We start from the raw sequence: 24619 nt of genomic DNA on the forward strand, positions 1-24619 counted from the left end.
AAAGAGACTGAGCAAAAATGTAATGTAAACATGGTGGTGGTAGTGTGATGGTGTGGGGATGTTTTGGGCCTTGAAGGCTTTCCATTATTGAATTCTGCTTTCTACCAGAAAGTTCTGAAATTAGAGTAAAGTAGAGTGGGCCAGGATTTCTCTGCAGCGATGTGAAAGACTGATCTCCAATTATAGGAAGTGTTTGGTTGCATTTGTTGCTGCTAAAAGTGGTGAAAGCAGTTGTTTAGTTCATGGGGGCAATCACTTTTTTTGGTGTTGGATAATTATTTTCCTAAAATAAATACCATTATAATTTCAACAGTGAATTTTGTGTTTACTAGGGTTCTCTTCGACGTACATTTTGTATGAGGATCTGATACCATTCAATGTGACAAATACACATTAATAGAAATCAAGAATGGTGCAAATACTTTTTCACAGCAATGTAGGTATAGTTTAGTGTTTTAAAATGAACCCACTTAGTTCCTACTTTAGTATACTTATATTACATTATTACAAATGTTGTGTACTAAAGTACAACATACAACCCCATTTCCATAAAAGTTGTGACACTGGGTAAAATGTCATCATTTATGCTCCACAATATCATTAAAAGATTCAGAGAATCTGGAGTAATCTCTGTATGCAAGGGACATGGGCGAAAACCAATATTGGATGGCCGGGATCTTTGGATCCTCTGATGGCACTGCATTAAAAACAGACACAATTCTGTAGTGGACATGAATGCATGGGCTCAGGAACACTTCTGAAAACCATTGCCTGTGAACACAGTACATCGCAGCATCCACAAATGCAAGTGAAAACTCTACCATGCAAAGAAAGAAAGCATACATAAACAAGATCCAGAAACGCCAGCACCTTCTCATTTAAGATGGACTGAGGTGAAGTGCAAGACTGTCCTGTGGTCTGATTAATCAAATTTGAGATTGTATTCGGGAATCATGGACACCGCATCCCCCGGGCTAAATAGGAGAGGAACAATCCGGCGTGTTATCAGCACACAGTGCAAAAGCCAGCATCTGTGATGGTATGGGGGTGCATTTGTGCACATGGCAGGGATGACTTGCACATTTGTTAAGGCACCATTAATTCTGAAAAACATAGACAGCTTTTGGAGCAACATATGCTGCCATCCAGACAATTTCTTTTTCAGGGAAGGCCTTGCTTATTTCAGCAGGACAATGCCGAACCACATTCTGCATGTATCACAACAGCATGGCTCTGTAGAAAAAAAGTCTGGGTGCTAAACTGGCCTGCCTACAGTCCAGACCTGTACACTATTGAAAACATTTGAAAAATACAGCAAAGGAGACTCCAAACTGTTAAGCAACTGCAATTGTATATCAACTTTTTAAAAGGGCAGTTTGGTCACCAATGACCTTGGGTAAGGCATTCCAGCTCTATATGCCTCTTTGGAGAGGAAACACATCCCATTCTGCTTCCCTGGGATGCCAGGCCGGGGACGTGGTGCCAAGACTTACAGACAACAATAGCATGATGACTCACACCGCCTTGGGCTAGAGATAGAGGGGTTGGCAGTCAACACATATTAGAAATCATGGGAAGGGCATAGTCAATTCAGGACATGAAGATAAGGAAAGACCAGTGTGTTCTTTAAAGAGGCTTGATCTTAGTATGCCAATCATCTCAGTCAGTGCTGTGTCCTAACTGGTCAATGGGTGCGCCAGCATGGTGACTCATCATCACTATTACATCAGTCAGAGTGTGAGACTGAGGGATAGACTGTACTTCTGCCCTTTGCTTTAAGGACATCAAGCATGCGCACACACACACACACACAGACATACAAGTGCACGCGCACACACGCACGCACGTGCACACATGCTCACACACGTGCGCGCACACGCACACATGCACACGCTCACGCACACACACGCACACACACCAGATTGCTTTGAGGACATTCCATGAGACACTGACTCAAAGCCTGTTCTCAGTACCCAGCAGCAGGACAACACAGGCTTTGTCCTGGCCTGAAACAGCGGAGTCACTGCCCGCATGCCAGAGATGAAGAGGGGGAACAGAGAGAGGGGCAGAGCAAATACAGTGGGAGACACAGAGAGTCACATACAGCAGAAGGAAGATGACTGGGAGAGATAAAGAGGTGATATGTTTGTGTTATAAGTCATGATCTAAGTTCATCCACTCACTCCAACACTTTCACTTCACATTACAGTAAGTAGCTGCTTTCCAAGGCTTCTGGTATCTCCCAAACTCTACAGCAAGAGACTGGAACTTGTTATTTTGATTTAGTTTTTAAATTTTATAGCTCTCTAAGTTGAATTTCCTTGAATGAATCACTGATATGAATCTGTATGACCAGATAATGACACAGTAAGGGACCATGCCTAGTTGTTCCTTAAATGAATCACGGGTGTGAATCTGTATGACCAGATAATGGCGTAGAGTCAGGGCCCATGCCTAGTTGTTACTTGTACAGTAAAAATGAGTCATCCGTTGAATAAAAAAAAGGAACAGTGCCAGTATTCAATCAAATCATTAATGAGACGTAGCACATTGCAGACAGCGAGTGCTGTTTCACCTCTGTATCTGGGCGGGGTCTGATTAGAAGAGTTTCATAAAAAAAGGTACATTTTACTGAGGAGAGACTGAGAAGAAAGTCTTGTCTCCTTGGGGTTTTCTCCATCTCACTATGAGGAAATGTACCCACTTGTCTTAATCTATATGACACATAACATCTCGCAGTACTGCCTCGCAGAAAAGGGTGGGGCAGAAAATAATTAATTCCCTGAGTGTTTTGTACTCAGATGGCATTCACCTCACTCCCCCAGAATTTAAAGCACACACCTTGATCCAAGCACACCGTGAGTGTCTAGGTTCCCTGTCATCACAGTGCTAGACTTCAAACATTTAAAAATGAATCCTTTAACTCCACCCCTTTTTTTCCACTTCCTTTACTCCTCCCCCTTCTACTCAAGCTCACTCCTCCGCAACGCGTGGAGTACAAAAACAGCCCCTGAAGCTACATTCCACATTCTCTCCACACACACCTTCACGAGCCACACCTGGATTCGGCCCATCCCCAGCCCTGGGCCAACTCACCTGCAGCACTACAAAAGAGTTCTGTTGTCAGGGTGTGTTTCTGTATGGGACTGTAATAAGAAGCAGCCGGAGGGCACCGTTTGAACACACAGCATCACCCACATACAGGTTCTGACACAGATCAGCAGGCATACATGCACCCACCCACACACACAAAGACACACAGACTCATTCACATACACACCCACCAGGCATCACCTATAGGCCACATCTCAGTTACCAAAGATTAAACACTGAATATTATAGGAATTCAAAGACAGACAAACAGGGTTAATGTAGAGAGAGACAGACAAACAGGCAGCGTTAAAGTAGAGACATACATAGAGGGTTAATACAGTGACAGACAGACAGGGTTAATACAGGGACAGTCGGACAGACAGACAGGGTTAATGTACAGACAGACAGACAAACATACATGGTTAATACCTGGATAGACAGACATGGTTAATACAAACACAGATAGACATAGCAGATGCTCAAATACAAATGCTTTTAACCTTGGTCTGGTGTGTACACGTAAGATTGGGTCACCATTAGGCATTAGTGCCTTGGGTGATCCCCTTCTGACACATATCTTGCACGCTCACACAAAGACGCCCCTTCTCTCTACAGCCCTGAGTGGTTCTATTCCGAGTCCCATCTAAATAATAGGCACTAGCTGCCAGTGCAAAGCATTATGGGCAACCTGTCTTTGTTTATTCTGTTAGTTGTGGAGTTATGGCCTGCTGGGAAGCAACCGTGTGGAGATTTCAGAGTGGTGTGTGTGTGTGTGTGTGTGTGTGTGTGTGTGTGTGTGTGTGTGTGTGTGTGTGTGTGTGTGTGTGTGTGTGTTTACACATATTGTACTATACTCATGAGCACCAGAACTATAAAATAAATAAATAATTGAAACCCATGGAGAATATGGATAAATAAGGACATCTGGCCAGACCTCTCTTATAAAAACTACACTTTTAGGCTTGAAATTATGGGTTAGAGCAGGAGTGGGCAAAGGTTTTAGCTTGAGGGCCACAGAAATGTTGAAGTTCAAGAGAGGGACAGAAAATGGCAGTAATTAATACATTTCTTTGTCTTTTATAATTTTGACATACTTTTTACACATTTAAGAATGTTTTTAACCCCCCCCCCCGCCCCCGCCCCCCTAAAAATATTTTATTAAAATGTTCACTCGAAACCTACCGCGGAACAGACTGAAATAGAGGGCCTGATCCAGCCCTCAGAGTCTTAGCTGTAGGACTTCAATTCGATTTTAGTATTTCGGTGTTAAGGTTAGGAGTTTTGGGGACGACTTACTTTTTTGTCCCAAAACATTTTCACAATTGTAATAAAGAATAGTATGTTTGTGTTTTCAAAGGAATGGAACATTGAGTACATTCTGTAAATTCAGAGGTCAGCACAACATTGTTAGGTTCTGTTTTTGTTCTGTTTAGTTTTTACTTTTGTTTGTGAAGGTGAACTGTTCTGTTTGGTTTTAGTCTTTTGATTTCAAACATTGCTTGTCCTTTTGTACTACTGTTTACACCTGTGCCTTGTTAGGCCCCTTGTTGTGTCCCTATATAATTTCCTCCTGCCCCAGAGTTTCTTGTTGGTCGTTTTGTGTGTGTGTTTCCTTACGACAACTGTGTTTTTGGGGAGTTCTGTTCATTAAACTATGTTTGCCCTTGAAAACCTCTGCACTCGTGTCCTGCCTCCATACAAAAAGCATGACAAACAGGACCAAAACAGGCCAATGAAGACAGAAACAGTAAATATTACCTACCTGGACGACTGCAATAGTCACTGTCTTAACCTGTCTTAAAGGTCAGATTGAATTTGAGATGTTGTGTATCTGTGTGAGGAAGTTGCTACCTTGGAGTTTATCGATAGGTATGCAAAACATGTTTCACCATAAATCATACAGGAGAAGTGGAGGAAACTGGGGGAAAGGCTAACACCAAACACTATAACAATAGTGTTTTTCATGCCGTTTTCATGTAGTACTCGGACCATCACATGAGATTGTCTCAGTCTGATATGCTTTAACACATACGTAGTCTCAATCAAGAGAATTGAGTTCAGAGTTCCTGTAGTGGGGGTGTGTAAGATGTGTAATGTCATGACATTTTGGTGAATATGTCCTGAGAAAGTAGGACGTTTCAGATACCCACACAGAAGATTGTGTGGGAACCCTAACCCACATCTTCTGCTTTACTATATTATTCCCATTCAAAATGTTATTTCTAACCCCTAACCCCAATCTAAACCAAATCTTAACCCCAACAAGCAAACTGTTATACCTTAACCTAACCTAGCCCTATTGCTTAACACTGAACATAAACCTGCCCAATAATTCCTAAACCAACAAGCAAACCCAAATGTTTTTCCCTAAAACAGTTTTTCCCTCATGGAGACCTATAGAACAACCTTGTGGGTCCCCACAATACAATGTACAGTATAGTGTTTGTATCACACACACACGTTAACAAAAAGACAGCAGTGTGTGTGTCATTGTGTTCAACAATGACATGTCAAAGTGGTTTTATCAAAAATAAGCAGTTTTGACAAGCATACACACATGCTGTGGGGAAAATATTTCCTATTTTCGTAATCTCCTAACAATTACTGAACCCTAACCGTAACACTAATAAAATGTATCCCATAAACCTAACCTTAACCCGAACACTTAAACCCGACCCAATCCTAACAGTAAAGCAAATCTTCCTTGTTTTACTATCCTTGAATGGATTTCTGTTCATGCCATGGTGGTAAAACCTGCACACATGAACACTGTTGTATCCATCCCCAGGATGTTCTGCTGGGTGACACAGCAAGGAGACATCAATTACTTTGTTGACAGTAATCAAAACACCACTAATGAATAGGATCTGCTTGCTCACATAGCTGCCAAGGTTCTGTGTGTGATCGTGGTTTACTGAACATGTTTTTTTTTTAGCTGATCCCTACAAGAAAAAAGCCTATTTCTAGCTTAGGGTTTAGGTTTAGGGTAAAACTTACAATGGTGGTCAGTGATTGAATTAGGGTTTAAGGTTTAGGCATTAGGGGTAAGGAGTTGGTGTTATGTTTAGGCATAAAGATTAGGTTATTGGGGTTAGGGAACAGGAACTTGGATTTCTTGGTCGGAGTTAGGTCTTCGGTTTCCACAAGGACACAGAAATGTGTGTGTACATGTTTTACTATCCTGATTGGGACCAAATGTTCCTGTAAAGATAATAAAACTAGGAACATTCACACTTAGTCCATCCCTGTGAGGAAAAGGGGAAATTCCATTTTACTTTTTAGGAATAAGGTGAAATTAACAATGAAAAGTTAAGATTAGGAATTAGGGTTCAGGTTAGTTTTTGGATTAGGTTTAGATTATGGGTTGGTGTGTGGTTTAGGGTTAGGGAAACTAGAATACTGAATGGAAAAATACTTGTTAGTAGTGATTCATTAGGGTTATTTTAGCAGCAGGATATTATGCTGGCAACACAGATTTTCAAAATAAAAGCCATCATTGAAATGTACAAGGCATTATAGAAACAATCTAGTCTGTAAAAAAGAACAGACAAGAACAACATTGGAATGGACTTTAAACATAAAATGTTCTGACTAGATTAACTATTGCCTTATACATTTCAATGATGGCTTTTGTTTTGAAAAACAAAATCTGAGTTAGTGCTGCTAGCATAATATCCTGTTGCTAGAAGAATGGTAATGAAGCCTCGAATGGCCATCACTACTTAGTACTTACAATGAGTAGCTATATAGTGGTGAAATGTGTTTTAAAAAATTGCACTATCCCTGCACTGAAAGCATACTAGCTGACTGTTATCAACCATATATTCCAAAACAAGGAAACCTTGAAACATGTAACGATTCCGAGCCTTTGTGTTTGCAATTTCCTCCATTTGCTATTCATCCAGGCACCATGGAGAGGGTTTCCTTCCCTTATTATCAATGGCACTCTGTCTGGCAACAACTACAAACACACACACTAAACACGAAATCACTGTGCTTTGAGGCTATTGTTGTTCAGAAGTACCTTCCTTGTGGATTGAACAACAGCCAGTCAAAGGTGCATACACCAAACTAAATGACAGAATACTCACACTCGGGACACATCAGGATGATGCTTACACAATATTGCTTGTCGCAGGTGCACAGAACCTACTCACACAACTTGAGGAACCCCAAGACTACTTAACTCTCTGCCAAAACTCCCACCCAGAGCGCCACCTAGCAGCAGGACGTCCCACCCGCATAATTGTCCCCTCCCAGGTAAGTCCAGCTCTAGAACAATCTCGAAATGTCCATAGTGCAGGATCGACACAATATGATCTGTTCCTTTAGGCAATAGGGCTATATAGCTGGCTTGCTAGCTTGTCTAGTTCATTATCTATTTCATTATTTTCATGAACTGAAATTTGATTTCAATAGAACCACAAGTAATTATAGTTATATAGAATAAAGCAATCCAAAAAATATCAAATTTGTTTCTGAAGACCACTTTCAAGTAAAATGCTAACGCTAATGCAAGCTATCTTAAGTTAAAAGCACATAACATTCTATAACACTTTTGATTTGACACATAAAAAATTTGATGGCTATTAGACTACACAGATAGTAATATGTTAATGTAATTTTGACACGCAACAAACCAATTGCTCCATAGCCACAGTGTTTGGTGGATCAATGAGGTACATTTCTTAGCGAAATTTGACAGTCATGGGAATTACAATGCTATCTAACGATGTGGCTGAGCCAGCGAGTCCAACCTAATATTAACAGACATTAACAGACAAAATAGACACAAAGTGAAGAAAGCTGGTAACCAGTGCAGCACACACAGCGTTGAATATGTTCCACCAAATTTTAGCTAGCTAATTCATTACAAGCTAGCTAACATTACTTCCCAAGAATTACCAACTGCCTCCTGCCAGCTGCTGCATTGTGCACTGCTAATCAAAAAGAGCTATTGCATAGAAAACATACTTATAGACAGGCAGTCTGATATTAAATCATTTTGGCAAAATCTTAAGGCATTAAACAGCAACTGTCCTTTGACCTACCACAGTATGGCTCCCATGTCTACTATTTACAGTGAGGGAAAAAATTCTTTGATCCCATGCTGATTTTTTACGTTTGTCCACTGACAAAGAAATGATCAGTCCATCATTTTTATTGTAGGTTTATTTGAACAGTGAGACAGAATAACAACAAAAAAATCCAGAAAAATGCATGTAATTTTTTTACAAATGTATTTGCATTTTAATGAGTGAAATAAGTCTTCGACCCCTATGCAAAACACGACCTCAACCCCTATCTGACCACAACACTTTCACCCAGTTCTCCTCTGAATCATTCAGATTTTCATTGGCAAACTTCAGACGGGCCTGTACATGTGCTTTCTTGAGCAGGGGGACCTTGCGGGCGCTGCAGGATTTCAGTCCTTCACGGCATAGTGTTACCAATTGTTTTCTTGGTGACTATGGTTCCAGCTGCCTTGAGATCATTGACAAGATCCTTCCGTGTAGTTCTGGGCTGATTCCTCACCGTTCTCATGATCATAGCAACTCCACGAGGTGAGATCTTGCATGGAGCCTCAGACCGAGGGAGACTGAAACGTGTTTCTGCCATTTGCAAATTATCGCACCAACTGTTGTCACCTTCTTACCAAGCTGCTTGGCGATGGTCTTGTAGCCCATTCCAGCCTTATGTAGGTCTATAATCTTGTCCCTGACATCCTTAGACAGCTCTTGGGTCTTGGCCATGGTGGAGAGCTTGGAATCTGATTGATTGCTTCTGTGGACAGGTGTCTTTTATGCAGGCAACAAGCTGAGATTAGGAGCACTCCCTTTAAATGTGCTCCTACTCTCAACTCGTTACCTGTATAAAAGACAGCTCGGAGCCAGAAATCTTTCTGATTGAGAGGGGATCAAATACTTATTTCACTCATTAAAATGCAAATCAATGTTTTGACATGCATTTTCTGTATTTTTTTTTTTTTTTTTTAGATAACAAAAGAACATCTGTTTATCCGTACACAGGAAGTCACGTTCATTCAAACCGTGACAGTAATTAGCCAATGGGCTTACAGTACTGGGATGCGTATTGCAGGTTGGGATGTCAATAAAGCTGAGGTACGACAGGACGTTTCTTTGAGATGAGATTGAGTTTGTAAGACATGGTGTATGAAGACCGAGTCTGTAACATCATGAACAATAGACTATCAAATAATGCAATAAATAATTGAATTACTCTTCTCCCTTGACGACTGGGTATGCAATCATTATTTCAACCACTATAGGCTAGATTTCACTTCTCAATACACAACAAAAAGCTGTTTACATGTCCATTGAATGTCCAAAAATAATAATATAATGACCATACAAATCACATTGTTTAGTGTATTTTACAACTTGCAGGTCACTATCAAATCTATCACATATATTTTTTTTTTTACATTCTATTTTATTCTCCAAAATGTCTGTAAGAAAAATAAGTACAAGGTAACTGTTAATTCCCCTAGTTCCAATTTTTTTTAACTGTATCTTCCTTTGACTCTGATCTGGTAATTTACACATTACACTACATGCACGCGAACATACATTGTCTACTTTCATAAAGGGGATATGTAAAGGGTCAACTATACTATACTATAAACAGATACTATTTATGAGTTAAGTTTAGCCAAAATGTTAGGGGATACAGGTTTATGATCTAATGTCCAATTGGGTTTAATGTTAGAATTGGGGTTAGGGTCAGAATTGGGAATGGTTTAGGGTTAGTAGTTAGGTTTGGTTTTGGGGGTTTGGTTAGGGAATACAGGTAGGTTTAGTGGTCAGGGAAAATAGGATTTAAATGGATTGGTGTCACTGCAGGGATAGGAAAATGTATTGTCTGTATGTGTGGCTCTGCATGGGTTTTTTGTGCATTTCCTCATATTTGCGCCCCCCACCACCCAATCCTTCATAAATCTATGACTAACTTATTTTCCAAACAAGTAAATCTTCACTGTTTCTAACCACACCCTGTAATAACTCCAGTCTCCTCTCCTATGTAACTCACTGTGATGCACTTACTCTGAGCTCACTAATGACAACACTCTCACTTCTAATGGTCCAATGACAACCCCTGTGGTCTGGACACACCCTTAAAACAGACTCTTTGCAGGATAAACGCTGTGGGCAGAAACAGTCAACTGGATTTATCTTGTCTTCTGTTTGTGTTCACACACACACACACACACGATTTAGTACCGAGGTGAGGACTGGCAATGAATACCACAAAAAAAAAAGATTTTACCTCAGCCCTAATGCTAAACCTAACCATAACCTAAACACAATAACCAAACCTTCAAATCTAACCACAATTCCTAAACCTAACCGTCAATGCCTAATTCTAATTAACCCAAATTCTAAGCCTAATTATGAACCTAACCCCGTGTCAGATAAAGCCTGTTGTTAAAGTGAAGACCAGACAATTGTTTTCCTTGTTTTCCTTTGGTCCTAACTGAGAGAGTACAACTGGAACACACACTGGTAACGAGCTGGGCACTCCCCTTGGCCTTGGCTGTTCATGTGTGGTGTGTTCTGGTGGAGGTGGTGACTGAGGGTGTATCAGCCGACGGTCAGACCCTCACACCTGCATCAACCTGCCCAAATGTTCTGCACTCACTCGAGTCACGTCCCAGCAACCCCCTACAGCCTGTCTACGGCTCTACGTCCACACTCACTCTCTCTGCACACATCTCCCAGAATGCAGTGTCACCACAACAACCAAGGATTCAAAAGGTCGCCATGGAGAGCACGGATTCCTGAGCTCTAGGGTAAGGCAGTCCCAGGTAGGTGTGACATCACAGGTGGGCCAACACACACACTGACACGCACACAGACACCCACACATTTAGACACACTCAGGCACATACACTAATGTGATAAATCCTGGACTGTAAGTGTCAGATATACAGCCCTGGAAGAAAAATTAAGAGACCACTGCACCTTTTTCTTTCCTTTCTTTCTGATTGATATTTCAACATTTGTCTGCGATGTGCTGATGAGCAGAAAGGCTAATTCCCAAGGAGACGGTCACACGTGTTGTTAATATCATCTACATTCCTCACAGCCTATCATGTCTGAGCATGTACAGATCTGGATGTTGCTATTTGAAAGAAAAGGCTCTTACATAAACCTGGTACCACAGAAAGACATTGAATGGAACCAACATAGTTTAAATAGAAACAACAGTACTGAACAGAACCAACACGGTTTACAAACAACCTTCTTAGGGAGTTTTTCCTAGCCACTGAAATTCAACACTACTGTTGTTTGCTCCTTGGGGTTTAAGGCCGGGTGTCTCTGTAAAGCACTTTGTGACAACTGCTGTTGTAAAAAGCGCTTTATAAATACATTTTGATTGATTGATTGAACCATTCTAGCACTAAATAAAACTAACATTGGATTAAATGCAGCCACGGGAACATTTGGCTGTTTTCCTACATGTTGTGGAACATGTTGAGTCTCCTGCTGCCTAGGACAGTTATGACTGAGACAGAGAACATCCTCGGTTAATCCTCCCCTGTAACATGGAGCTTCAACACACACGATGGCCTGGTCAGAAGGGAGACACGGAGCTTGGGCAGGCAGTAACACCGCTGTACACAGATACCTGGGGGGTGAGAAGAACATGTGCTTACTAACACTAATGAGTGGGCCAGTTAAGGCAGTGAGTAGCTTACAACCATTAAACCTTGGCTAATACTTCTGCACACTTGAGCAACAACTGCTTGACACACCCTAAAATAATGTCAACGCCAGCCACTAGGGGATGTGAGGACTGTTTCGGCTCTGTAGGCGGGGACGCTGGATTGGTGGTTAAGCCTCTGACTCCAAAGGTCATAATGTTCAAGCCAAGTGCAACGCAAACTACAATATAATGTTGGTTTGCTCTAAGCCTACCTCAAATCGTAACCCCATTTTAACAAGTCAAAGGGAATATCTAACCTGTAACTATAACCCTCCATTTAAACTCTGAACACCACAATGAGTGTTAACTAGAATGTTGGAAAGGATAGCACACAAGACTTCAGTTTCACAGACCGGATATTGTTCATCTAACCATGTAACCTGGAGATATTAAAGTGCCCTCACACCCGTTGAGGTCATCTGATTGTAAAGTTGATTGAAACATCTGAACGCTAGAGTAGGTGTGTCATATCTGGTTGGGCCACATCGCCCTGAGGCCTCGAAGATAACTGAGCGGAGAGGATATGTTCCAACATATAGAGATCGAGAATTCCACTGTGCAATCCAAAACCTCACACTACTTCACAGTAACCCCCCCCCCCCGAACACACACATATACACACACACACGGTCACACACACACACACACGGTCACACACACACACACACGGTCACACAATCTAAAAAAACACTGAATACTGCTCACACCCCCTACTCCTTCCATTTCACTCCAAAATCAATGTTTCTCATTCTACCTCCCTCAAAATGTCCAACTGAAGCCAAATCATCCCTCCCTTCTCCACCCTCCCCTCTCACCTTGTCTCTCCCACCTCCACGTTCCACTGTCTCAGCTCCACACAAACTCAAAATGATCCTCACTCAACTCTGACACACAACCACACACACACACACATAACCACACACACACACAACCACACACACACACACACAACCACACACACACAACCACACATGCACACACACAACCACACACACACACACAAACAACCACACACACACACACACACAAACAAACAACCACACACAAACAAACAACCACACACACACACAAACAACCACACACACACACAAACAACCACACACGCTGCAAATATAGCAGAGCTTTGGCTCCTGTCCTCACCAGAGACCCATCATGCTGACAGGTTTATTCCCCTGAGGACGAAGGATTCTCAGTGCATAACATCTCTCTGTGTTAATATCTAAACCACAATCCACAACGTTGCCAGATGGAGCACAGAGTAACGTCTATTTTCCCAACATTCCCAGAGGGTAACCGTGCAGGAATATGCCGTTACCCTCTTCGAAATGCAACTTACTATAAACCACACCCTGTTATATTATCCAAACGAGATAATACACACATCACTGAGGAAACCAAATGACCTGGGAAAATAACACAAATTAAAAAGTTCTGGTTTTCGTCCTAATGCCACAATGAGGCTGGCTGGTTGGTGAAGGAACGTTTGTTGTTGTGCATACTGTATGGTATATGTACTGTTGAGTCAGACTAGGCTGATAACATCTGATATCTATATATTCATATTATTTACTCAATCATATAATTATTTTGTGAATTCTGTTTCTCTACAGCTTAGAATGATAATGTGATAACTCAATCTATAACTCATGTCAAATAATCACAGAAAAAAAGCGGCTCACATGCACTCTATTTGCTTCATTTGGTTCTCTCATTCCCACAGGAAGTACACACCCACATACTGTAGCTCGCAAAATAGCAGAATACAATCACACATACACACACACACACACACACTCGTAGACACATGCGTGCACAAATACACAAGACAAGGATTTCCTTTGACAAATCTTTACCTCCTGGTTACAAATGCATTCAAATGTAGCAAATGTACTCTGGTCTAATATATGATATGAATGAATACAACATACTCTACTATAGGATGTGAATGTACAACAGCATGCTCATCTAAAGTATGTGAATGTATAAAACAACATACTCTATAGGATGTGAATGTTCAGAACAACATACTCTACTATAGGATGTGAATGTACAAAACACCATACTCAACTTTAAAAAGCCTAGAAACATAGTGTAAGAATCAGGACATAGCAAAACATTCATACCACAACTAGATCAGATAACTCTTTGAGCAAATATTGAATATTATAATAAATGAATGATCAATAACATAATCTTTGTCTTGGTCTGTTTGTCCTACACTCACAGTGCTGACACTTCCTGCTTTCCACACCTTTAACAGCCAAATTATATATTTCATTGTCATCGTAATCTATTCGTTTGTTAGTGTGTATGTGTGTAGTAAGATGTGCCCTGATCTCTTATAGTAATAATAAAATAACAATGTATAATAAAAGTAATAATAAAATATATAATAGTAGTAATATATTTAAGCTCTGGTTGGATATTCTGTGAAGACACTTGCTTTATCGAAGCCACCTGGGACCCAATAAAGAGCAGAAGCATAAAGGACGCACCAACTGCCTCATAACTATTCCAGGAATTTGCCCTGCAATGAATTCTGTGTTTATCAGTATCTGTAAAGCTTGATTTGAAACATCAGCTTGGCTCACATTGTTTTCACAATATTGTAGCAGTAAACTTCATGTCTTTCTTTCTCTTTCTAAACAACTCAGAGTAGCGACTCAGGCAGAGATGGGTTGTAAACTCAGTGTAAACAGGTAAAGTGCACAACAGTGAGACCAGGTCCTGACATGTTGGTAGAGGCCGTGGCACACGTGTATCCATTCTGAAATCGCAGTCTGAACCCATGCTGGCGAGGTATCCTCCTAGAGTATCCACAGGTAGCAGTTCAATTGATGCGGTAACTCACTCTGAGACCTTGAAGTAGCTGTTTCCCTTACTGTTGTCAACAGGTTCTGACGACGACTGGTTCGAGCCCAGTTGTGGGGCGGTCATACAATGGACGGAGCAAAATTCTTACGTACACATCACTTACTCACACGTGAATAGCAGTGCCATCTACCGGCCATGCATGCCATTCCATATACTGTCGTACTCAACAGTGATTAAACTGAAAGGAGGATTTAATATTTGATATTCTGGATCTGGACAGGCGACGATAAATTCCTGGTGTTCATTCACCATTTTGCTTTCACCTAAGCTTTGATATTTTAGTTCAGAACATTGAGCTGTAGCCTAGCCTGTTCCCCGCTTGCTGGTTCTGCTGTCTTGATGGTCATGATTTATATTTACTGTCGAGTCGGTGGTAAGCCATAATGCGTGGTGGGCACATACAGACACTGTAAATATAGCTTCTATCATCTCAGCCATCTATAATGATTGTTTTGCTCACCTGTGTGGGTGAGCACTGGCGCCGTCGGTAATTATGAAGTGTGTTGGGCGGAGTGTGTCTGTCTACCGGGTTGTAACCATATCACAAGAAGACCACCAGATGGCGTTATCACCTCTGGCTGATCGCAATGAGAGCTAATCTGAAGGCGAGGGCAGGGCAGCGATTTGAGTGCACTGAGAGGAAGAGCGCAATATCCAAACATTCCAAAGCCTCCGACATTCTTTTGTGAAGGTTAATGTTGTCTTTTCCTTATTATAAAAAAAATATTTACTATTAAAATGTGTAAAATGACTATATAATAAGAATGTTTGATGCACAAGGCTAGGATAGGGATCACACTGTCAACGGGACTCTTTCTTGGCTTGTTGCCCACCAAGTGTCCTGGTTCACGTCACTCCAGACGGGCCCCTAAGTTCAGCTAAACATACCACAGACAGTTTCATCAAGGCGAGCAGACACCTGAAGCCCTGGATACGAGATGATACCACTCAACCACATATAGATTTTGGAGAAAAAATATATATTTATATATTTATAAAAATAAAAAGAGGGAGTTCAATTTTCGAGGGAGAGGAAATGAACGGACACTTGAACATCGAAGAACTACGTTTGGAATATAATAGAATTACCCCTGAATAACTCATTGTCCTAGAAAGCGTTTTATGAGTTTTATGTATAGCTGGAGTTGTACAGACAGTTGCCACAGCTATGCAATCAACTCAGACTACCTCAAACCACTACATTATGCACGAATCACAGGAATCTCAAATCTTGCCGATTTCAACCGATACAGGAGACAAATTCCTGCCTAATCAATCGCACCAGCTCGAGCTCGACGCACATTCGTTTCTCCCTGGGGATGGATATAACAGGAATAACGGTCACTACTGTTCCGGGACATATGAGTTAGGGTTCCCAGACTCTTATGGCTGTTATGGATCATACGGGGGATCTTCACCTCTAACAACGGACACAGGTAGGTAACATGATCCGTTATATTCTATAAGGTTTGTTGCAGTGAGATGTGCGTTGTTCACTGAATTCTAATTGTTTTTTGGAATTTAATTAATTACAATAATTACATCCAAACTCGCTAATGCGATAAATGTATATGAAGCGTTATTTTCTAGTCAACTCGCCCAGAAGGCAAAAATTAATATGTGTTCTTTCTCAGAGAAAGAGGAGAAGGAGCCAGAAGTCAGAATGGTAAAGGGTAAACCGAAAAAAGTCCGTAAGCCCAGAACCATCTACTCCAGCCTGCAGCTATGTGCGCTACAAAGCAGGTTTCGAATGAGGCAGTATCTGGCGCTACCTGAGCGTGCGGAACTGGCCGCTTCACTGGGACTGACCCAAACACAGGTGTTCTCAGCTTATTGAAAATAAATGTACAATTATAATGTGATTTTTAAATATGACATCGTTTATTGCATTACCTTATTTTGTAAATGCACTGTACACGCTGTGGTATAATGGTTCTGTATAGGAATTAAACAAAATTACTTTTACAAGGATGCAAAAATAAAAAAGTTATTAGAAGGCATTACCCCCAAGGAAAGCTGAACAATCTTACTACGTGGCTGTCCCTTTGGGTTAACCACTTTTTTGAGTACAAGGAGAACATTTTCAGTTGCTAGTAGATTTAATTGATTTTCTCTGGTAGTACATGAAACTTACACTAAGTAATACATAGGTTCACCTAAGCCAAAGTGTTCTTCTACAGGGACAGAAAAATATGTTACCTACAATATACCTTCTGTAGTGAGGTATATTGTATGGCACAGATAATAATGTTTGTACGATGGGAATGTTAAACACCAGCTAAAGTTCTGCTTGTCTACTCTTCTTCCAGGTGAAGATTTGGTTCCAGAACCGTCGCTCCAAGCTGAAGAAATTGTGGCGAAATGGGCAGATGCCACCAGAACAGCAGGAGACCCCCTGTGCCTCCCCTCGGTCCAGCAGCTCTCCTCAAGCTACAACAGTACACTGGGGCCCCCAGAACCATGGAATTACAGAGACATGTTCAAGCAATGAGCAGGACTGCATCCCTCCAAGCTCCACATCCTTTAGCAGTTATTACTCTTGGTACTCAACAAATGACTGTGTGAGACTCTCCCAATTGAGTCCAGTACTTAATCAGTCTAATCCCACAGTTGTGGGGTCAATTTACTGATATAAAAGGACCAAAGATACTGAAAACCTACAATAGGGAAGAGCTATTTCTGTGGACCCTGCAGTCACCTGGCAGGAATATATGCAATTCAGGGGGGGGGGGGGTTATTAAGCAAATAAACAGTGTATTTCAATGCTGTCCTGTATGTTTGATTATTACATTGTCTATATTGAATATTATGTAATGAATCTGCCATATTGTGGACATGACAAGAATGTAGCCTATGAGGCTTTAAAGGCATCTCTTTAATGCAATTAGTCTCCCCCGCAAAATAGCTAGAACATACAATCTAATTGGACTAAAGGAAGCGCAGAATAAGTTGCTAACAATGTAGAGCTGGAAGTTGATGTCATTAGAGATTATTAGTAGAGCAGAATTTGTGATGAGCCAAACAGCAAGACATCAGTAAAATCATGTCCAGCTCAGCTGAGCACATGAATGATAATCAGCAAACCTTGCAGTCCTAACGATGTTAACATAAGGTAATCTTATCATGCCAGGAGTCATAGAAAGTGTAGTCCTCGGACTGAAATTCATTTAATTTCCAGAATCAAAACATCCAAGCTCAAATGTATTCTCCAGCAGGAACATTGTATTGATAACATATTGTTTAAAAACATTTTGTCAGAAAAAAGTTAAAACTAAATACACATTTTGTAGAACTTTTGTAGAAAAACAATATGCTTTAATTAAAAAAAAATAATTTAAAAGACAAACAACTTGTTAATTGAAAGTCAACTAAAACTTTATTTAAATAATACTTTTTGTACACTGGAAAACTATAAAATACAGCATCAGTCATTCACTAATACATAAGGCCAGCTTCATATTGTCTCTGTGCTAGTCCATGTCATGGCTCCGTCCTCTTCAGTAAACTTCATGTTTCTTTATGGATGTGGATGGGACAGGGGTGTGGATAGCAAGTCTGAGAACAGCAATTACACTGAGACTGATGTTGGCCCATCCTCCTCTGCTAGTTTGGTGAGAATATCCACTCCGTCAGAGGTGATGACTATTGTGTGTTCAAACTGGGCTGACCTGCACACATACGCACACGTTTTGCCAGGGTATCAGATACACTTTTTTTTAGGAAGAACCTTTTTACATCATGTAGGGTGAGAGGTGCTTACCTCTTGTCATCTGTAGAGACCGCTGTCCACTTGTCTTTCAGGATTCTGAACTCTGATGAACCCTCCATCAATATGGGCTCTGCATTCATGGATTTATTTTAACACACACTCAGCTCGATACACACACTAAGGTGGATATTAATGTACACGTGAACATATTCATACATATACACACTTGGATATTAACACACATACATCTAGTCACACACACATAGGTGGACATTAACACACACACACAAACACACACACACACACAGAAACATTTCCAAACGTGACTGACCTATTGTGAAAGACATTCCTTCGTCCATGGTCATATCATTGTCATTTGCTGGCAGACAAGTGAGAAAGACATGTTTAGGATGTGTTCTACACACAACATGGGCACTGTAGGAAACTGTTGCTGTGAGTTTGTTACCGTGGTGCCAGATCTCTGGGTGGCCGTGGAAGTAGGAGCCGATGCCATGTCCAATAAAGTAAGGACAAACAAGGAATCCATTTGAATGGGCTATGTCACTGTAGGGTGATAAAGTTAGATAATATTCACCAGACAGCAAGTGTGTGTGTTTATGTACGCGTGTGTGTGTGTGTGTGTGTGTGAGCATGTGTGGAACATCAACAAAAGTGTGATCTGTGAGTGGGTGTACCTGATAGTGTTTCCTATAACACACATTGGAGCCCCAGGTTTACAGGCAGCGATGGCCTCGTCTCTACACTTCCTGGCTGTCTCTACTAGTTTTCGCCCAACCTCGTCCACACAGCCAATCATAAACGTCTCAGACGTGTCACCATGGTAACCCTCCAGATAGACCTGATGAATAGGGAAGGTTGGTCATGAAACTGGAACAATGTTTGGTGTATTGGTTGTATTCATTTAATCAAACATTTTTGTCATTCTCAATGAAATGCTGACCTGCCTGAATTTGTTCAACTGGCTTGGATGTTTGACAAAATGTTTTGCAACCCAAACGTTTTGGCTGGCAGAATGAACACACCCTGAGTTTGTGTGTGTGTTTGTGAGAGAAGGGGGACAAAACTCACAGTCACATCAATGTTGATTATGTCTCCATCTTGTAGTGGCCGGGTATCAGGTATGCCATGGCAGACCACGTTGTTGACTGAGGTACATACTGATTTGGGGAAACCCCCGTATCTAAGGGGGGAGGGGTATGCATTGTGATGAATTGTCTCTTGGTGGACGATGAAATCTATCTCATCTGTCGTCATGCCAACCTGGGGGTCAAAGTTGAAAACATTGACGCAATTAACTACAACCTAAATAGATACTCTTACACAGGTGCACTCAGTCTTGTATTTCTATACTTGTGGGAACCAGAAACAAAAAATCCATGTTCCCTGGACCTAACCTTAACCTCAATAACCTTCAATGTATGCCTAAACTTAACCTAGCCCTAAGGCCTAACACTAAACATAACTCATAATGCCTTAACATAAAAGTAACCCCAATTTTAACTAAAATTCTAAGTTTTACCCTAAACCTAATTCCTAAGCCGGAAATTTATTTTTCTTCATGGGGACAGGCAAAAAGTCCTAAGAAGTGAAGATGTTTTACTATTCTTTTGAGGACTTCTGTTCCTCAGAAAAATGCACACATACACAGTCACACACCTTAAGATTTTGTCCGGCCAGCAACAGTACATGTCTGGCCAACTGGCAGGCTCTGGTCAGACCCTGGATCTGCTCCTGGTCCTTGATCTCTATGTAGTCTGGCCAATCAGGAACATGGCTACTGTTCACATAGTCTGGCCTCAGGATGTGCTGCAGACACAGAGAGAGAAAGACAGAGAGAGAGCGAGAGAGACAAAATGAGAAAAAGAAACGCAAAGAGACACCGCGAGACAGACAGCAAAGAGAGAAAGCGGAGAGAGAAAAAGAGAGGGAAACAGACAGACAAAAACAGAGAGAGAGAGGACACTTGTGAGATGGATAAATGGTATCTGGGCCAATCAGTGGGAGTGTAGTTTGGCAGAGCAAGGCAAGTAATGCATTGTGGGATACTGAGTACATACAGTACCTTGGGAACTTTGTAGGCTGGTCTGACAACTGCTGGTCTGACTACAGTGTGAGAGCTGTTCCACTTCCTCCAGAAGAAGCGCCGGCGCTGATGAAACGGGAGACCCCAGGGTTGGACACATGCCCACATCCCACAGCCTCTCTGGAGGAAACCTCCCAACACCGGTAGGACAGACACAGACATGACAGTCAGATGGTAAAGGAAACCCCTAAAGGATGGAGGTCAAACAAGTTAATATTGAATAAGGAAATAACTAAATGTAATATTTGATTTTGAAAAGATGTACGAATGGCATCACTTTACGAAATATTTTCCATAAATACATTTTTCACAATCATTTGACCATATTTTATTAATTGATTATTTCACAATAATAAATTGAATTACCAACAGTGTATTTTCATGAAAAGCACATGATAGTCAACTCCAATGAACTCAAGTATGTGGAGTAGTTCTTAAAGGCAATGATTATCTTAAAGGCAATGATTGTTGGATCCTGTGGTGGCAGACTGTTCCTGTGATGGGCTCTTCCTGTGATACACTACTCCTGTGGTCCATTCCAACCAAAGAGAGCAACAATAATCTAATCAGCCAATAAGGCATAATGTAGTTAGTCATAATACAACTATAACACAAAGATCTCTAGATGGCTCTGGAATACAACCAAGATTCCAAGAGGTATTCAGAAAGTCATGTCACAACTGCATCAGCTCACCCACTCACAAACTGCAGGCAGTTTAACTAAATGGGATAGTCACGTGAGCAAATCAGGTGAAATTGACACTGACTGATTTGAATCAATATGACATATATTGGGTAGGTATTTTTAGTTTGTGATTGACACAGCTCGTTGCCCACTGGCCATTCTGCATTTTTCCATGAGTTCAAAGCATGTGAATGCATCCAACTGGTTACGAACACAGAATGGTAATAATACACATTGGAAGAGAACATCCTAGATCTTAGGCCACGGACACCACATCCACTGACAGACACCACATCCACTGACAGACACCACATCCACTGACAGACACCACATCCACTGACAGACACCACATCCACTGACAGACACCACATCCACTAACAGACACCACATCCACTGACAGACACCACATCCACTGACAGACACCACATCCACTGACAGACACCACATCCACTGACAGACACCACATCCACTGACACAAGCTAAAAACAGGTAGGGACTGAAATGTGTGTTGAAGAACACTGCCAGCATGGCCAAAATCCTTTAAATAAAAAAAATTACTTGTTAAAGCCACACCAGTCACATACACCAAACAGGAGAAAATATACCAGAGCAGTTCTCCTGCTCAGCCTTTTATTTGTTATTTTAACCCTTTCTCTTCACAGTTTTGTTGTATCCATCTATGGTTACGACTTTATCTCATCGCAGCAACAGGGAGAGTTGGGGATAAATTCTGCACCAAGACATTCTACTATTTATCATACTGTTTGTCCAACCGGGAGTTTAGTGTGTGGTCAGTCTCCCTTCACTAACAACTGTAGCTCTGCTTCCACGCACCCAACCTGCTCAAGGAAGTTACTAGAGGAAGAAAACTCAAGGAACATTGTAGATGCATGAAAGATCAATGTCATTAAGGAATTACCTGCTCAGGCATTTCATGCATCATACAAAATCAAGGGCATAGGAGTGGGTTTCATATCAGGGAGGACACATTTAAAATATTTGCAAAGTGTTATTATTTTGGGGGGACCAATTTATCTGCTTCTAATATTTTGGGGGGTTAACGGCCCTCCTGCTCCTACGCTCTTAATGAAGAGTTACGTACCATGTCATTAACAGTGCCATCAACAGATAGATCTCTGTAACGTAGGTAGTTGATATGTAAAACACATCAAGGTTTTCAAAATCTTTCAGATGTCAACAAGGCCAGCCGTAGGCATAAGCGACATAGGCGGTTGCTTAGGGCCCCGACTGCTTGTGAGCCCTGGACTGCTACGGGAGAGGGGGCCCTCAAAAGGCTAGGGCCGGCACTGGATGTCAGCAAAGCTTGGGCTAATATGTGAACATAATATGTTAGCGGATTACTGTGGAATAACTATGTAGTCTAGAAAACTTTTAAAAAACTGAACGCACTCATTGTGCCCTCGCGATTGTTTACATTTGCTTGACTTTCCAATAATAACACATACCTGTCAGAAATATAAAATAGTGCAGCTCACGAAACAATACTAATTTCAGTATGTTATTGTTACACCTGTGAAGCTCACGTTTAAAAACACAGGCACGCTGCTCAGTCATTTTTGGGCTTGATGAGTATGCTACCTTTTTATTTCAAGTTAATGAAACATGGTTTTCATTTCACTCTTTATGCATTTTGGATAAACAGTTGTTGGTGATATAATTCGAGTTATGTATTAGCGAATTCTTACCTGCACTAAATAGTAGCTGTGCGACCCAGGGCGCAGCCATATTGCTTGCAGTGGATGATCACGTGACAATTACGTAATTCATTTGATTTGGATAAATGATAGCACGTTCGAAAATACTGAACTGGAAACAATGAACTTGAGAATATTTGACATAGGCTACACGTTATTGTTTTCAAAGCAGCTTGGTAACTCGGGAAGGGGGGGGGGGGGGCTGTACAATTTGGTTTTAAATGTTCTTCCAAGTAGGAAACTGGAAAAGAAAAAATGCTCCGAGTAGCAATTTGAACGCGCGTACAACTCGATACACCTAGGGATTAAAAACGGGAATCTCAGGCAACATATGGCGGTGTTAAAATAAAAACTTGGAAAACTACGAAAAGAACAAGTTCATCAAATAATGGCTTCTTATTTTCATAATATTTCTATATAATGAATGCCATGTAGTAAACGAAATCCGGCTAAATACAAAAACAGCCACATAAAATCACTGACCGGAGTAGAAGTTGCACGTTCGGGGTTTCAAGTTCTGCAGAGAAATGTGTCAGAACGAAGAGCTAGTGTTTTAGGGCTTGCAATGAACATTGCCTGAAGGTATAGGAGGGGTAGGAACCGTTCTGGTACTGGATGCAAGCTTCGACTTGAAAAAAATGTGAAGGTGGAACACCAGGCTGGTCACAAAATGTATTTAAACAAATTAATTTGTTTTAGACAGACTGTCTGAAAGAGAGAACAGCAGGGGGTAGTCCAGTCCATGTGCTGTTTCAATCAATCAATCAAAATGTATTTATAAAGCGCTTTTTACAACAGCAGTTGTCACAAAGTGCTTTACAGAGACACCCGGCCTTAAACCCCAAGGAGCAAACAACAGTAGTGTTGAATTTCAGTGGCTAGGAAAAACTCCCTAAGAAGGTCGAATTTTAGGAAGAAACCTAGAGAGGACCCAGGCTCAGAGGGGTGACCAGTCCTCTTCTGGCTGTGCCGGGTGAGATATTAAGAGTCCAATTGGAATAATAAATACATTTCTCTTGGCTAAATCCAGAGTATATTTGATTTTAGACTAGGTCAGAAGTATGACCAGGTGGACAAGGACAGGAACAGCAACGGTCCCCCCAAACCAGGTAATCCGCAGGTGTGGACCAGGACCTCATCTCCTTCTAAAATTTAAAATTGGTGGAAACTGAGAAAAGTTAGTAGTACATCCCTCATGTCCCCCAGCACAATAATATAGCAGCGTAACACCTTGGAAACTGTTTCTCCTATTAAGGAAATGTTGCTCAGTAAATGGACCCCATACCTCACTACCATAACGGAATTCAGTAGGGTGGTTGTCTTACAGAGTTCTGTCAGATTGTCTTCTTCATGGACCCCATACAAACAATGCATACAGTACACACCAGGCTAACAATAAACACTTTTAAAAGCTATTAGAATTAGGAATCTAGAATACCCCTCTCAAATCATTACTACGCACGGAATACCTAACAATAACAGTTGAGTAAAGATCATAGTCCCTTCATCCAACTGTCTTGGAGCTGAGGCCACAAACCTCTCTAGTAACACACTGCAGCCTGGTGACTAGAACTTCCAATCAGAATTAATCAAATTGTAACAGTCAAAACAAAACGATTGCCTGGAAAATACACAACTATTTAGGGCCACGTCATCCCTTAATTAACAATCACTATGAAGTACCTCCCTTAATTACATCACTATGAAGTACC

General features: G+C 41.2%; 2 protein-coding genes across 3 annotated transcripts; one reads left to right on the forward strand and one right to left on the reverse strand.

Annotated features, from left to right (window-relative positions):
• The first annotated feature begins 15817 nt into the window (after positions 1 to 15817).
• LOC105020219 (homeobox protein Dlx2b) lies at positions 15818 to 17356 on the forward strand. Its single transcript, XM_010887059.2, has 3 exons — positions 15818 to 16130; positions 16329 to 16513; positions 17004 to 17356. The coding sequence occupies exons 1-3, from the start codon at positions 15863 to 15865 to the stop codon at positions 17322 to 17324; spliced, it is 774 nt and encodes a 257-aa protein (XP_010885361.1). The 5' UTR covers positions 15818 to 15862; the 3' UTR covers positions 17325 to 17356.
• A 699-nt stretch (positions 17357 to 18055) lies between these two features.
• Positions 18056 to 23444, reverse strand: metap1d (methionyl aminopeptidase type 1D (mitochondrial)). Of its 2 annotated transcripts, none has more exons than XM_034289398.1 (9): positions 23391 to 23444; positions 20487 to 20694; positions 20081 to 20230; positions 19493 to 19684; positions 19099 to 19262; positions 18870 to 18967; positions 18735 to 18782; positions 18455 to 18533; positions 18056 to 18362 (listed from the first exon to the last, which is right to left on the reverse strand). In XM_034289398.1, the coding sequence occupies exons 2-9, from the start codon at positions 20667 to 20669 to the stop codon at positions 18263 to 18265; spliced, it is 1014 nt and encodes a 337-aa protein (XP_034145289.1). In that variant the 5' UTR covers positions 20670 to 20694; positions 23391 to 23444; the 3' UTR covers positions 18056 to 18262. The 2 variants fall into 2 exon arrangements, with proteins under 2 accessions (XP_034145289.1, XP_010885374.1); XM_010887072.4 differs by lacking the exon at positions 23391 to 23444 and adding an exon at positions 22899 to 23032 and having other exon boundaries at positions 18060 to 18362.
• Positions 23445 to 24619: the final 1175 nt, after the last annotated feature.

Source organism: Esox lucius, chromosome 3, assembly GCF_011004845.1.
Source record: "Esox lucius isolate fEsoLuc1 chromosome 3, fEsoLuc1.pri, whole genome shotgun sequence".
NCBI classification, from domain to species: Eukaryota; Metazoa; Chordata; class Actinopteri; order Esociformes; family Esocidae; genus Esox; species Esox lucius.

Coding starts and splice junctions, on each gene's coding strand:
- LOC105020219 (XM_010887059.2), top strand. CDS start 15,863: ATGCAATCAACTCAGACTACCTCAAACCACTACATTATGCACGAATCA. Junction 16,131..16,328: donor ACCTCTAACAACGGACACAG/GTAGGTAACATG, acceptor GTTCTTTCTCAG/AGAAAGAGGAGAAGGAGCCA. Junction 16,514..17,003: donor TGGGACTGACCCAAACACAG/GTGTTCTCAGCT, acceptor CTCTTCTTCCAG/GTGAAGATTTGGTTCCAGAA.
- metap1d (XM_034289398.1), bottom strand. CDS start 20,669: ATGTCTGTGTCTGTCCTACCGGTGTTGGGAGGTTTCCTCCAGAGAGGC. Junction 20,231..20,486: donor CAGCCTACAAAGTTCCCAAG/GTACTGTATGTA, acceptor CTGTGTCTGCAG/CACATCCTGAGGCCAGACTA. Junction 18,534..18,734: donor AGGAATGTCTTTCACAATAG/GTCAGTCACGTT, acceptor CCATGAATGCAG/AGCCCATATTGATGGAGGGT.